We start from the raw sequence: 16,417 nt of genomic DNA, 5'->3' as shown, positions 1-16,417 counted from the left end.
CATAGAAGAGAACACAAGACACCATGATTTAACATGGTTCACGCAATCCTTGGGCTATGTCCACCAACAATAGGTCCAATATTATTATTATCTAGTGATTACGACCTCATTACAATCTATAATCCCTTACAACTCAATACTGCCACAAGAACCAATTTTCGCATCACACATTATGAAAATCAATAACCCTAAGCCCTTTTTCTACAAGCTTTTTCCACTTACAAATTTAGGGCTAGAATAATAGAAAACTAGTATATGACACCTTTTACAATATAAGGTCATTTTTGGATTTGGGGGCACTACTCTTGAAAACCCCTTTGGGGGCATTGTCGTTCGACACCATGATGTACTACAATAGGGAGCGCACATAGGGTGCTACCCCAAGACCCCACAGGCATACTACCCCTTGGCTCCATGTTGGGGGTGCTGCCTCCAAACCTCCATAGAAACAATCTAGAGGAAAATTGTGCAAAATAAACCTGCAAGTCTGATTAGGCTCCACATCACAACATCTCACTCACTTGGATCCACATCATTACACTATTTTATGTACTTCATTATATTTCACCTCATAGGACATGTTCATTTTCCATCATCATTTCTTTGGAAGGTGAAGTTTTCCTGACATCATCCCATACTATAATTCCTTTAATATTGTCACCCACTTTGGCCAGGTCATCTATGATGCCATTTCCTTTTTGATATATGTGATCCACATGGACTTTAGGTAGCCCATTTAATAGGTTGTGTATTTCCTCTATTGTCACTTTTTTCTTCCAGTTACACCTATGAACTTCATCCTTCACAACTAGTTTATTAATTCTTCTAGCTCTCGCTATCCTCATTCCCCAAATTAGGGCCAAGGCTTCTGCTTCATTCTTTGTTCCCCCTCACCCTCATAGTTCCCAATATTGGCCACCACCACCTTACCAATATTATCCCAAATAAAACCACTACCTATCTTCCACCCTATAATTGTGAACCCATCAAAGTTAAGTTTCAACTAATTTTCAAGGTGGGGGGGGGAGAGGGAGGCGAGGTGTGCTAAATATTATTATGTCTAGAAATGCCTTTAGAGTTGTTAAATATTGCCACCTTTAGACCTAAGTACAAATAATTGGCCCATCTCATATCTTGGTCACATAGGGGGTTTGAAGGGGGGGGGAGGGGGTGGTGTGTCGAGAGGTGGAGGGGGTTTCTAGCACCAGATCTCATTGCATTCTTTCAATAGCTTGAACATTTGTTGGGCCACCACCTCACTAGGAACAACCTTTTCCTAAAAAATGTGATTGTTTTGTTCCTTCCATATCTTCCACATCACATAAGGGGGATGATTCTCTAGAAGGTTTTGAGGTATGGCTAGTTAGAGGGACCATCCCAACAAAAAAACTAATGAAGTTTCTCATTGAAGCACCACTTAGCCTCCCACAAGGAAAGAACCTCCCTCCAAACCTCCACAATAGAGGGAAAATGTATGAGGAGGTGTTGAATGGATTTCGTTGCATTATAACATAATAAATCATAATTAGCCAACTATAATCATCTCTTTTGTAGATTATGAATGGTAAGGATTGCCCCATGTAGCATTGTCCACCAAAATAAAATCATCTATGGTAGGATCTAGGGGAACCAAAAAAAAATCCATTACTTTAGGGCTTCACCTCCCTCAAGACAACAAGCATAAGCATATTTCACCATGAACTCTCCAAAGGCGGTAAGTTTCCATATCAAAGTATCCTCCAATAGCACAAAGGGGATACAATAATTTTGTAACATCTCCTGAAATTCCATAAGCAACCTCATTCCAGGGTTATCCTAATTATAAATTCTTTTCCATTCCTTCTCAAGGTCAATATAGTTACAAACATAAGTACCATGGAGCCTGGTACATGAATCTCTTAGAGGTTGGAACTTGGTATTCATGAGGGGGCTACCATGTAGCTAATGATCTTCTAAGAAGTCAACTTTTTTCCATTCCCCACCACCCAATGAGCATGCTTCTTCATTATTTAACATGTTTTTACAATATTGTACCAAATTTTTGATCATGGGGGGAGCGTTATAGTCTAAAGTTATTGGTGTAATTCTTCACCCTGTATATACTTAGCCCTAGTAACACTACACCAACTACTCCAAAAGCACATCAATTTATTTTTAACCTCCAACTTAGGCCAATGTTTCTTTTAACAACTTTAAAAAAAAATTCATTTCAATGTAAAAATTGTCATGACAGTATTGACATGTTTTAAGAAACTTATGTAAATTATTTTGGAATGACATAAAAACTTAAATGGTCCTAGATGACTTCTAATTATTCAAAATGATCCTATTTACATAAAACATTATAAAACAACGCAAAAACCAAAAATTGGATATAATTGCAGGACACAGTGCCTTTGCACAAGCTAACCACCTCATGTGCATTATAGGTTCTTCACCTTATTCTTTATCAAGTTCACTAGATTCATAAACATTATTGTATATATCATTAATAATATGAAACAATTGAAATAGTTGACTCAATTGTAGTACTTTTATCTAATGCCACTCTAAATATTAACATTTTCATCAAACAAGAAAGGTACTTTACTCTATTTCACTACTTTAATCTAATGTCAGTCTAACTATAGTCTCTTGACAAATAAATGAGGTTAATTTCCTTCCAAGCTACCATTTGTTCTTTAGGTTCATTGATTGTTTTCTCAAATGTGAAGCCTTGACAAAATAATTTTACTAATTTTTTTTTTTTAATGTGAAGGAGAGCTAAAACTAAAATATTTATCAATTCAAAATTCAATTTATGTCACTTTTTTCAAATATTTCCAAAAGATAGTTTGAGGTTTTATTTATTTTATAATATCTTTTAATTAATTAATTTTTTTACTTCGATACATATTATAGGGTTTTGATTTCTTTCAAAACACTTTTGTTGTTATTTGCACAAAATGGTATGAAGTTCTAGTTCAGTTGGCCCAATGTCAAAGTGGCCATTTAAAACTGATGCAACTAGAAAATAAATATATATATATATATATATATATATCTGTGTGTATGTATGCATATATATACGTATACATATATATTCCCATATATGTATATATATATACGTATACGTATATATATGCATATATGTATGTATATATATACGTATACGTATATATATGCATATATGTATATACATATATACATATATGCATATATGTATATATATACATATATATATACATACATACATATATATATATATATGTATATACATATATGTATACATATATACATTTATGTATATACATGTATATACATAAATGTATATATGTATACATATATGTATATACATATGTATATATATGTTTATATATGTATATATATATATATGTATATATATGTATATATATGTATGTATATATATGTATATATATGTATGTATATATATGTATATATATGTATGTATATATATGTATATATATATATCTATGTATGTATATATATGTATATATATGTATATACATATGTATATATATGTATATATGTGTATAGATATATATATATGTATATATATGTATATATATGTATATATATATATATATATATGTATATACATGTATATATATATAGATATATATATGTATATACATGTATATATATATAGATATATATATGTATATACATGTATATATATACATGTATATACATATATATATATGTATATACATATATATACATATATATATGTATATACATATATATATATATGTATATGTATAAGTATATATATATGTATATATGTATATGTATATGTATGTATGTATGTGTGTGTGTATGTATGTATGTATATAATGATGCTTCAAAGGATGATCAAAGAAGTGTGTAACCTCAAAAATAATATAATTGGAACCCATATAAAGATGAACTCCTCAAATTATCATAAAAAGAAAAGAAAAGAAAACTAAAAAATTCATATCGATAAATAAAACATCAAGTATGACTACAACTTGGTCATGATTAATGGAATCAAAAGTCAAATTGCAATATTCAATGTGTTGATATTTTTCACACCTTATGTTTTTCAAAAGGTTTATGTAACAAATTGAAAATAAAATTGCTAGATTTATATTTTGTGACTATTTTCCACTATAATTAATTATAATTATAAGTAATTAAAATTTTAGATCTCTAAGCATATTAATTTTGATATTTAACAATTCATTAAAAAAAAAAATTATTTAGAATATCTTTTAAACTATTTGAAATATCTTTTAAAGTATTTGAATTATTTTTCTATTTATTATTTGAATCAAGTCTACACTTTTAAATTTATTTTTCTTCTTAAATATTTCAAGACTCAATAGTTTCAAAATAGATAGCTTCCTAATTTAAATTGACCTCGTCAATATTTTATTTTGAAAATGACCTCTAACTAAACTATCTCCAATTTTCAACTAATACTCCAAAAGATTTCAATATTCTCGACAAAGACACAGTCCTTTCTTCTCCAGAAGGTGTCAGAATTGACCAAGGCTCCATAGATTACTAAAGTAGGAAATTTCAAAAATTTGGAAGTGCTGAAGAATATATATTGTCACGTAAATTTGGAAATTAATTTTTATATCCAATTATTTTGGTCAAATGTACGTACTGCAAACTAGCCTATTTTCTCCAATCAAAATATTAGTATCGTTATTAGACTCCAAATAGTTGAGAACCTATGGAGACTGAATAGCCTTGCATTTGTTCACTCCTTTTTTTTCCTGCTCTAATGAATAGGCTACAACTTTGGTGGTTCTCTGTGATTTTAATCATTCTTCCCGCATTATTTTGGTTCCAATGGAAGAGGAAACGGGTGGCAACTCTTCCTCTTCCACCCGGACCTACTGCCTGGCATATCGTAGGAAACGTATTTCGACTGGTGAAAAGGCCTCATGTATGACTCTCTCAATTTTCTGCGAAATACGGACCGCTCATAAGTTTTCGTCTGGGCATGAAAACAATAGCAGTGGCCTCATCTCCTGCCATGGCGAAGGAGATTCTCAAAACCCACGACCACATCTTTGTTGGGAGGACAGTGATAGAAGCTGCCAAAGTCTTTTCCCACAACAAGTCCTCCTTTGTGTGGGGTGACTACGGACCTCACTGGCGCTATCTCAGACGAGTGACTACTGTTGAACTTTTTAGCCCCCAAAGAATGAAAGCTCGACAACATCTCAGGAGAGCCGAGGTATTTCATACAGTTTGGCTGATTTTTGAGAGCAAGGGAAAGGCTGTAAATATTGAGCAAATGGCATTCTTCACTGTTATGAATGTATTAGGCAAGATAATCTTCAGCACAAGTTTGATGGATCCATAAAATTCAGCTTCTTTGGGTCTCAAGGATACAATTGGGAATATAATGAAGCTTTTGGGAACGCCTAATTTGTCGGACTTTTATCCCCTGTTTGAGTCTGTGGATCCACAGGGTGTGTCCTGTCAGATGGCAAAGCATTTGAAGACGTTATATGACTTCATTGACTTGTTCATCCAGGATAAGGATAGGGTTACCATCTTATTTGTAAAGCTCAATTCATTTTTTCGTTATTCAAGAAATGATAAATGACTCCTATTTTGTAGCCACTGGGTGTCAACAATAAGAAAAGATCTAAAAGCTTTATCAATTATCTTCAATAATACACAACATGAAATAAAAACTATAACACAAAGGATAAGTAACTCAAATATCTACAACATGTTACACAAGAACATCAAGAATTTTCATGTGAAAACCCTCGGTATGAGAGAAAAATTAGGTAAAATTACATACATCTGTCACCCTTTTAGAAAGGATAATGCTAACACCATAAAAATTGTTAAACTTTAATGACATAAAAGTGTGATATTTGTGTTTCAAATTGTAAGATGGTATAAACTGATGATATTTGTATAAATAGATGGTCATTCCTATCATTATTATTGTTTTAAAAATTATATATTTTTAACCTTTAATGACCATTTTTTATTTGTTAAAATGTACTACAAATTAGGGGTTATAGTTCTCACAACAAAATAAAAATAAATAAAGGTTTTTTTAATCTAATTTTCAAGTACATATTTTAGATGACATATGTAGCTAGCACTATTAAGAGAAAGATTCTATTTTGATATATATTTCACCTATTAAAGCTATTGAAAGTTTGACTGCCTAGAATTTATGGTTCTCACCATATTTTTCCTAGAAAATCTATGCCAGTCAATAAATTACTTATACATTCTAAAAGAATACTCTATCCTTTAGCAAAATTGATATTTTTTCTATTTTTTTGGGTATTGCCTAATATTTTTGGTCTTTTTTTTTAAAATGTGGATCTTCTTGACTGTTGAAATACCTACTTACAATATATTTTTATTACAATATATGATATTTACTTAAAGCTTAAAATAAAATAAATGGGCATAATTCTAACTCTAAGTTCTATCAAGTGGTATTTTAAAGTTTTTCTTAAACTTTAATTTTGATGTTGAAATAGGTCCTAGAAGTCTATGGTATTGCAAAATTACAATTTTTATATATATAAAGAGCCACTTAGGATGGCACATAGACTATTATGGTCGAACTAGTTTTAGCCAAACCAGGGCTAGCCGAATTCCACCAAAGTCCAACCTAGTCACAAGTGACCCCCCCCCCCACTATGCCAACTACTTAAACAAGGTAAAAAAATGAAAATGTCATTTTTTAAAAGTAAAATGACATTTATATTTTTTGAAATATATTTTTTATTTGTTAATTCTTTTTATGTGTATTTTATTTGTTAAGTGCTTTTACATACTATTTAATTTTCAACAATTTTAGGCTTATTTTATATTTATTTGATAAGTATTCTCAATTTATTTAAAAAAATTTAATTATATTGAATTTATTAAAGTATTTTACAATATATAATTAATTAAAATTAATTAATTTCAATCAATTACTCTATTTATTTTAATTGTTCTTTCAAAATAATTATTTGATATAAATTATTAAAAATTAGGTTATTTAAATGAGTTAATTTATTTAAATCAATTATGGTATTTACTTTAGTTTCTTAATCCAAATAATTAGAATATTTAAATCAGTTGTTTCATTTTAATCAATTATTTAAATTCTTTATTTGACTTAAATCAATTCCTATCTTTAAATCAACTATTTTATTCATTTAAAAAAGGGAATTCAAAAGTTGATTTAATTAAAAGACTTATAATATACTTAATGATTTTATTATATTTTATTCATACAACAAAATGTAGGAGCCTCATCTAACCAATTCATCTTAGTCTTTTTTTTATTTTTTTTATTTAATTTAATTTAGTGGAAAGTGTTTTAGTTATTTGGGTTAAATTTATTAATTTATTTAATCAAAATTTTAATATAAGTATAGAAAACTTGACCAATTCATTTTCTTATATTTTGTTCAGCCAACAAAATATAACACCTTTCATGCAACCAATTTATCTTAGAGCTCTGATTTTTTTAGGGACTGATATTTAGCTCTAAATTTTAAAAAGAAAAATTGTAATATACTTTATGAGCTTTTTACTATTGTCTATGATCTACTATTTTGTATGTAAATCAAATTGAAGTCGTTTGTATGCAAGTGATTTGAAGATCCCTCTTTCATGTTTTTTTGTAATGGGGTAGAAAGGATGTACACAATGTATTATAGAGTCATTGATTGAAGTTCACGATCATGTTCAAGCTCCATATAGTGGAAATCTACAAATTCTACCCATGACTTGGAAAAATTTATGGAGATGGATGGGTAATCTCTTTTTAGTCAAGTTGAATCATTTAAACATATGGTACCTAAGACTACAATTAAACTACATCTCAAAAAAATGAGGGAGCAATATTTTAGAAAAAATATCTTATTTGTAAAGCTCAACTCATTTTTTGGTTATTCAAGAAATGATAAATGACTCCTATTTTCTAGTTACTGGGTGTCAACAATAAGAAAAGACTCTAGTGATCATGTCAAAGATAAAATAGTTGAAAATTTAATGCTATTGATAACACAAATCGAGTGGATGATTTAAGTAATGCACATAGAGAATTGATTGCTATGATTACTAAAAGGAACTTACCATAGAGAAAGCATGTTTAAGAAATTTTTGAGTTACTCAATCTAGAAGAACAGTTCAATGATATATTAAGAGAAGAAATTTTCTAGATGAGAACATTAAAAAGAACTACGTTAATATTTGTAGGCTTCCTTGAAAAAATAAAATTTATGAAGTTGCAAGAAGATTTTGAATTAGTGTAACCATAGATCTCAATTATCCTCAATAATATCCAACATGAAATAGAAACTATAACAAAAAGGCAAAGTAACTCAAACATCAACAACACACAACACAAATAATTTTTATGTGGAAACCCTTGGTCCGCAGGGAAAATTAGGTAAACCTACAAACATCTGTCACCCTTTTACAAAGGATAAGGCTAACATCATAAAGAGTGTTAAACTTTAATGTCAAAAAAGAGATATTTATGTTTCAAATATTAAGATGGTGTGAATTGATGAAATTTGTATAAACAGATGAATTTTATGGTTATTATTATTATTGTTAAGCAAAGTAAATATTTTTTATTTTCAATAGCCATTATTGAGTTGCTAAAAAGTACTCCAAATCAGGGGTTATAGTTTGCATAGTAAAATAAATATAAATTAAAAATTTCTCATCTAATTTTAAAGTATATTTTAGATGACATATGTAGCTAGCAATATTAAAGAGTAAGATTCAATTTTGATGTATATAAAGCCTATTCAAACTGTTCAAAGTTTGACTTTCTAGAATTTATGATTCTCACCATAATTTCCATAGAAAATATATGTTTGTCAATATATTACTTATATATTCTTGAAGAGGACTCTCTCCTCTTTCACAATTAATGATTTTTTTTTTTTGTATCACTTAATATCTGTTGTCTTTCTTGAATGTGGATCTTCTAGAGTGTTGAAATACCTACCTATAATATATTTTAATGAAATAAGATTCAATATCTAATAAAAAATTAATAAAAGCACATGAGCATAATTCTGACTCTTGGCTCTATCAAGTGATATTTATAATTTTATTTTATAAAGTTCAATTTTGATATTGAAATAGGTCCTAGAAGTCTATGGTATTGCAAAATTGGTTTTTTGTATATATAATGCCACCTAGGATGATATGTAGACAATTAAGTTCAAATTAGTTTCAGCCAAACTAGGTTCAGTTGGACTTTGCCTACGTCCAACCTGGTCGCATGCCCTTCCAACCACTTAAACAAAGTGTAAAAATTGAAAAATGTAATTTTTTTTAGATGATGTTTTCAAAAGGTTTTTCAAAAATATTTTTTATTTGTTAATTATTTTCATATGCTTTATTTTACTTTTTTTGCATTATATTTATTTTGTTAATTTATTTTCTAGTCAATTTTTAATTTTCAATATATATATATATTTAAAAATTTTAAATTTATTTTAGAAGTGTTGTCAATTTATTTTAAAAAATAAATTTTATTAAAGTATTATATATAATTTTTTTTATTAAAAAAAAATTATTTAAATTATTTATGGTATTTATTTTAGTTGTTTGATCACAAACTAGGTTCAAAATCAAGAAAGAAAAATCCAAGACTTGCAAAATATGTTAGAAGACATTATGTGCCTAAACAAATAATTGGAGGAGAGACATATTGCATACTGATGAGGAACAAATTAAAAGTTACATGTTCACTTAGAGAATTTGAACCTAGATCTATAAAAGATGCTTTGGAAAATTAAGCTTGGATAGAGGCAATGAATGAAGAAATAAAGAAAAAAGAAAAGAATAAAACTTGGACTATTGTATCTAGACCTAAGGATAAGAATGTGATTGGTACAAAATGGATATTCATAAATAAGTTAAATTAGAAAGGAGAAGTAAAAAGGAACAAGGCAAGGCTAGTATGCAAAGGTTATGCACAAGAAGAATGTATTAACTATGGAGAAACATTTGCCCCTACTACAAGACTTGAAGGAGTCATAATACTTATAGCATATGCTACACAGAAGGGATTCAAAGTATATGAGATGGATTTAAAATCAACTTTCTTAAATACAATCCTAGAAGAAGAAGTATACATTGAACAACCTAAAGGTCTCATTGATCCAAAAAATAGAGATATGGTATGTAAACTTCACAAAGCTCTATATGGACTAAAACAAGCTCCTAGAGGATGGTATGAAAGGCTACATTGATATATGATAAGAATTCACTTTCAAAAGACAAATGATAATAGTAATTTATATATAAAGGAAGGACCATAAGACAACATATTGCTAGTAGAATTATTTGTAGATGATATCATATTTAAAGAACATTAGATATTATGCAAACCCTTCACTGAAGAAATGAGGAATCAATTTCAAAGGTCCATGTTTGGAGAGATGAAATTATTTGTTTTTCTACAATTTTATCAAATGAAGGATGACATATTCATCACTCAGTCAAAATACATCAAAGTAATATTGAAAGCATTTGGAATAGAAGATTTCAAACTAGTTGGACACCTATGTCTACTAGACAAGATTTCAAAGAATGATGATTCAAAAGAGGTGAATAAGACTACCTACATATCAATGATTTCGAAAACTTTTGTATGTGGTAAACATCGAACCTAATAGTACATTGGCAGTTGGCATAGTTGAAAAGTTTTTCTAGAAATCCTAAAGAAAATCACATGATGACAGTAAAAAGAATTCTGAGGTACCTAAAAGGAATTGAAGAATTTGGTTCATGGTATAAGAAAGGAGGAAATATTGAGCTAAGAACCTATACTGATTCAGATTGAGCAGGAAGAATTGATGATAGAAAAAACACTAGCAGAGGAGCTTTCTTTCTTTGAAAGAGATTAGTATCTTGGACAAGAAAGAAGTAGAGTTATAATTCTCAATCAACAATAGAGGCCACGTGTTTCTGTAATACTCAATTGTTCGAACATAATATGGATCAAGATATTACTATTATGAATGAAGGAGGGAATTAAGGAACCAATGGTTGTCTACTATGTTACACAAGTGCAATCAATATATTTGGGTAAAAGTACAAAGTTGTGTCACCTTTTTAGGCTAACTTATCAGAACGACTAAATTTGATTATTTTTATCTAAAACTTAATTTTTTTTCAAACATATGACCTTGATAAATTTATTCTAGCTAAGTTATATATGGTCTCACACTTTTCCAATTGGAAATATCTATTAAATGCATGTTTTATACTAGTTAGTATCCAATTACTAAAGAAATACAATTATTTTAGAAAATTAATGTTTCAATAACTCTTACTATTTTTATGATGTTTTTTTAATAACATATAAAAACCATTTTATAGAGCTCAAAGTCAAGAATATTCACATATAGAGCTCATACTATTTTAATTAGATATAGTATTTTATAATTAAAAAATTCTACAAGTATGTATTTTAATATTCTAGAAGATGTTGATTTTGAGAAAGAAAAAAATATTAAATCAAATCAATAAAAAATAAAAATTATATGATGTTCTAGAGGAGAGAGCCCTCTTTCAGAATCTATAAGTTTTCTTTTGGTTGGAATGCAATTATTTTGAAAATATGGTGGGAGATGAAAAGTATTGATTTGAATAAGTTGAATTTTGAATCATTATAAAAGAGAAAATATAGGTCTAAAGACAATTTTTATTTTTGATTGTTCTAGCTACATATGTTATCTATAAAATAATATGAGATCAAAGGGAAATAAGTTTATTTCCATGTAGTTTTGTGTTGGGAGCTAGAGCCCTAATTTCCAACATTTTTCAGCAACTAAAAAGTTATCATTAAAAAATAGGAAACTATATCATTTCTTATTCCAAATAATTATTAAAAATTATAATACTAAACTTCATCCATTTCTACATATTTCATTAGTTTAATTCATTTTCAAATTCTAAATAATAATATCAGTTTTATGTCATTGAAGGTGAACAATTATACTTTTGTTAGCATTTTCCTTTGAAAAAGGGTGACACAAGTTTGTGATTTTACCCATCCATAAACCTTGTGATACACACATTTATACAAAAAACATTGCAATTAATTATCATTACCGAAGGGAATTGTTTCAAGACAAAGAGGTTAGATTGGAATATGTGAACACCAAGGACTAGATAGTAGACATATTTACTAAGGCATTACCTAAGGATACATTTATGTATCTATGAGATAAACTAGGGGGTTTCCCCTATGTGATTCTCACTAAAGGACAAGATAGTGGTGCATCAACCAAGTTCCATTGAAGATCTATCAAGTTGATGCAGATGATCACATGTCAGGAGTGAAATACAAAGCATATTTCATATGAATCCATACAAAGGGTGCATAGTAACTTCAAATTTTGCATCCTTTAGAATTTGATGACAAAGAGGGAGTGCTTACTGTCAAAAAGGAAGATTTGATGTCAAAGAGGAAGAGGGAGAGCTTTTTTTATCTAAGAAGGAAAGTATTTAGATGATTGAATTTACAACAAAGAGGAAGAAAATGACAAAAGTACACAACAAAGTGATGATAGATGTAAGAGGGAGAAATCATTTGGAAGCAGATGAGACAAATCCAGGAAGAATCATAGAGGGAGTTAGTATGGATGAGAATCAAAGTGAAACTAAGGATATTATCAAATTTCTCATAGTTTTATCATTTTATGTTGATATGTTGTGTTTCCATCAATGCCAAAAAGATAGATTGTGGAAAAAAAATCAAATTTTATTTTGCCATTGATGTTACACAAATGTCAGTATTAATTGAGAAACAAAGAACTTGTAGTATTAACTAAGAATATTCAGTATTCACCGAGCAATCAGGAAATGAAGAACATTGTAGTGTTCACTGAATAGTTGAGCAATGAAGGATATCAAGCTTATAGTATTAACTGAGTGGTTGGGCATCAAAGGACTTCTAGTGTTAACCAAGTGATCAATCTTAGTATTGACCAAGTAACAACATAATATACTTGTCTAATAATTAATTGTTTGAGGCTGACTATTTGGATGTTTAATGATTATTTGAAAGGGTATTCAAGATGACTTTTCAAAACTAATGATATATAAGAAAAGCCAAGAAGTGAGGATGAGAGGTGAAAGTGGAATACATGGAATACGATGGATATGTGAATGAAGGAAAAGGCTAAGTAGGAAAGTGTGAAAGATATATAAGAAAATCCAAGAAGTGAGGATGAAAGGTGAAAGTGCAATACATGGAATATGATGGATATGTGAATGAAGGAAAAGGCTAAGTAGGAAAGTGTGAAAGATATGTTGCAAAGAGTATTTTGATCAGTAAGGATCTTGAAGTCAAGCTAGAACAGAGATCTAAGTTTGCAAAAGAAGTTGCGTCGTAAATTAGGTCAAACTAGTGTTACCCTCTAACTATTGTAGCAGTGAAGAAATCTCTTAACAGAGTTGACTTTATAGCCATGTTGTAAATCCTTTAGCAAGGCGACATTTCAAAATTGAAGTGTTTGAAGACCTCTAACCAGGCCACTCCTAACAAGGTGATCTAAATACTCTAACAAGGTCATACTTAATAGTATGTTTTGTAAACTTTAACAAGGTTGGGTTCTAATAGGGCTAATTTAAAAAAAGTGAAAAATAATATAACTAGTGGCATGGTGGTTTTCCCAAATTTCATTTCCATGTTAAATCTTGGTGTCATCTATGTTCATTTTATTTTATTTATGCTTTATGTTTAAACAACTAAGGCACTAAAGGTTAAAACAAATTAATATTCATAAGACTTCTTTGTTAACCAAGTTATAGCAATAACTTAATTATAACCAAGCAGGACAATATTGCATTATTTGCGAAAAGTTTTATTTGACATCTAGGGACTAGGAATTATTTTTTAGTAACTAATTCACCCCTCCCCTTTTAGTTACTATCTTTATTTCCAACAAATAGTAGGTTGTCAGAAGCTGCAATAGACCAAAATTTCATTTCTAGTAGTTTTCCCTTGAATATAGTCTTCGACACAATGAGGGATAGTGAAAAAATGCTCATATGAAGAAATCTCACAAATAGAGGCCATGGATGAGACTGATTTTTCCTCCAAATACATTGACTTAAATATAATGTTAAAAACTCTATGAAAAAACCCTACTAACCCTGCTATTGTACATGAAAAAATTTAACCTCTAGTTGCAAAAGAATGTTTTAGATATTTTATCACTTCATAGTTGATAAACTCTTACTTTCCAATTTTATAAATCAAAATTTTGGGGATTGAAACAAATGTAATTTTTGGTATTATACTAATGTAGAGAAGAAGGAACAAGCATTGGTCATAATGGAAGGTTGGATTGTCACCAAATGGTCTAAGATAACTTACAAAGTGAACAAGTGCTAATACTTATAAAGACATGAACCTCATGGTAATCTTGAGACATGTGGAGTAGTGTTGTAGAAAATCATAGTGCTTATTTATTTCTTCAATTAGATTTCCATTCACTTCCTATCTAATCCTTTTTCCTGCTAGAACAAAGAGCTTTCCCAAACTAGGAAAGTATGAAATATGGAGCATATATTTGAAACCCTACCGACTGCACTAGGGATTATCAAACTTAAGAAGGTTTTATGTAATCAGTTACTATTTATTACACGTAACCATTAATTAAATGGGAGTTCAAATTACTTTCATAAAACACATATATAGGAAAGAACCTAGGGAAATAATGGTTTTAGGTGTTTTAAATAGTCCAAGTCCAACAACTTCCAGCTAGTGTTAGTCACTTCCTTCTTGAACATTTCTGGGCTTTTAGGAAAAGAAAGAAAATGCAATCACAATGTTTACCAAGATCCATAATTTCTAGCCTAGACCAAAATTTCCCTAATTCCGTTGAAGTTTTTTTTGTAGGCAACTAAATTCCCAAATTACTAATGGTTTCTAGTTTATTGTTTTTGCTATAAAAAAGAGAGAGCTGACATGTCATCTCTTTGGCTTGTTTTCCTTCTAATATATGATCCACTCACATCATATTCTTGTTAAAATCTTATTTGATGCATTTATTCAATATTTGGAAGCATAGACACAAGGCCCACACACAACTCTCTAGAATGCCACAAGAAAGTGTAAAATTTTGGTAGTTGGGATTTGTTCCATGAGCTAGGTTTCAAGCTAAATCAATTTAGTCAACTAAAAAATTAGAAGTAGTTCTTATGTTTTCACTTTCTAGAACTCCTTGGTGGAAGATTCTTCTCCAATTTTTTTGTTATATGAAAAAAGATTATCTCCAATTTGTTTCAAGAAAAAGAAAAACACCAGCCTAAAAAAGGAGACATTTATCCTATAGGAGAAACACATAACTACATAATTTGGAAAATAGGGAGCACTAAAAATTAGGGTAGACAAATTAGGGAAAAGTAAAATAGTCAAAATCAAGAGATTGAATACATATTACAAAATAAGAAGAAGAAATGCCAACAAAATCATTGATATGTATGTTAGAACAAAAGAAAACCGAAAAATGATTCCAAGAAAGTAGACTTTGTAAATGTTTCCCTAATCACTTTCAAGCCCAAATTTAGACCCATTTTTCTGCAAAATAAAAATCCCACTATATATTTTGTAGTTGTGATCCCTGATATGACTTCAGAATATTGGAAAAATGCTCACACCTAAACAAGTTGAATTATTGCCATAAAAAATGTGACAACGAACCTCATGCAAGGCTAATCACATAGACTTGATTTCTATTGTGTGGGGTTTTACATGTGAGGTAAAGAAAAACAACTTGGAAAAAAAGATTTGGGAAAAAAGCCTTCAAACAAAATGTGAAATACAAGAAGTCAAAAGACAGATTATGATTTTCATTTACTCTAAAGAGAGCTAAGAAAATGTGCCATTCTAATGCATAGTAAGAACAAGGGGATGAAAATAAAATGACCAATTAGAGAAGTCAGAAAGACATACCTAATTATCAACAACTGAGAAGAGAAGGGATTTTATGCCATGGTAAATCAAAGCCTATGATAATAAAGGATCCTCCATCATCAACACGTATTTTGAGCAAACAAGAAGGGGTCACAGAAATAAGAAGACTCAGGAATGTTAGTTAAGCTTGTAAAAGGCACATTTGTAGGTTATGCAAAGAACATGTGGAAGAACACACCTTTTTAAAATTGAGTTTTATGGTAACAAAATAAAAAGACTATTGTGAAAATTGCCCCCAACCAATAGAAATGGACGAGATGTTAGAGGGAAAATAATGATAAACACAAGAAAGTGGATTTTATGGGGTTGTTTTAACACTTTCCCCACCTATGGGTGCAGGGACTAATAAATGCATTCTAATCTCAGAGGGAATAGTTGACTTATTTAACATTTACAATTTTAGATGAAAATAAAACTTATGAATTTTATCATAAGATCATTGTA

At 29.5% G+C, this 16,417-nt stretch overlaps 1 protein-coding gene across 1 annotated transcript; it reads left to right on the top strand.

Moving 5' to 3' along the window:
• Positions 1-4,824: 4,824 nt before the first annotated feature.
• Positions 4,825-5,590, top strand: LOC149547562 (putative (S)-N-methylcoclaurine 3'-hydroxylase isozyme 2). Its single transcript, XM_089794146.1, has 3 exons — positions 4,825-4,906; positions 4,992-5,299; positions 5,393-5,590. Exons 1-3 carry the CDS (start codon positions 4,825-4,827, stop codon positions 5,588-5,590), a joined length of 588 nt encoding a protein of 195 aa, XP_089650272.1.
• The last annotated feature ends 10,827 nt before the right edge of the window (positions 5,591-16,417 follow it).

This window comes from Cupressus sempervirens, chromosome 7 (assembly GCF_028749045.1).
Source record: "Cupressus sempervirens isolate cs-2001-9-10 chromosome 7, ASM2874904v1, whole genome shotgun sequence".
In the NCBI taxonomy this organism is placed as follows: Eukaryota; Viridiplantae; Streptophyta; class Pinopsida; order Cupressales; family Cupressaceae; genus Cupressus; species Cupressus sempervirens.
Note: the sequence above shows the minus strand (reverse complement) of the source record. Positions and strands in the feature narration are given on the sequence as shown.

Excerpts from the sequence above, each read along its gene's own strand:
- LOC149547562 (XM_089794146.1), top strand. The coding sequence starts at position 4,825 with ATGGAAGAGGAAACGGGTGGCAACTCTTCCTCTTCCACCCGGACCTAC. Across the intron at positions 4,907-4,991 it reads TAGGAAACGTATTTCGACTG|CAGTGGCCTCATCTCCTGCC; the intron begins GTGAAAAGGCCT and ends TGAAAACAATAG. Across the intron at positions 5,300-5,392 it reads CATTCTTCACTGTTATGAAT|CTTTTGGGAACGCCTAATTT; the intron begins GTATTAGGCAAG and ends AATATAATGAAG.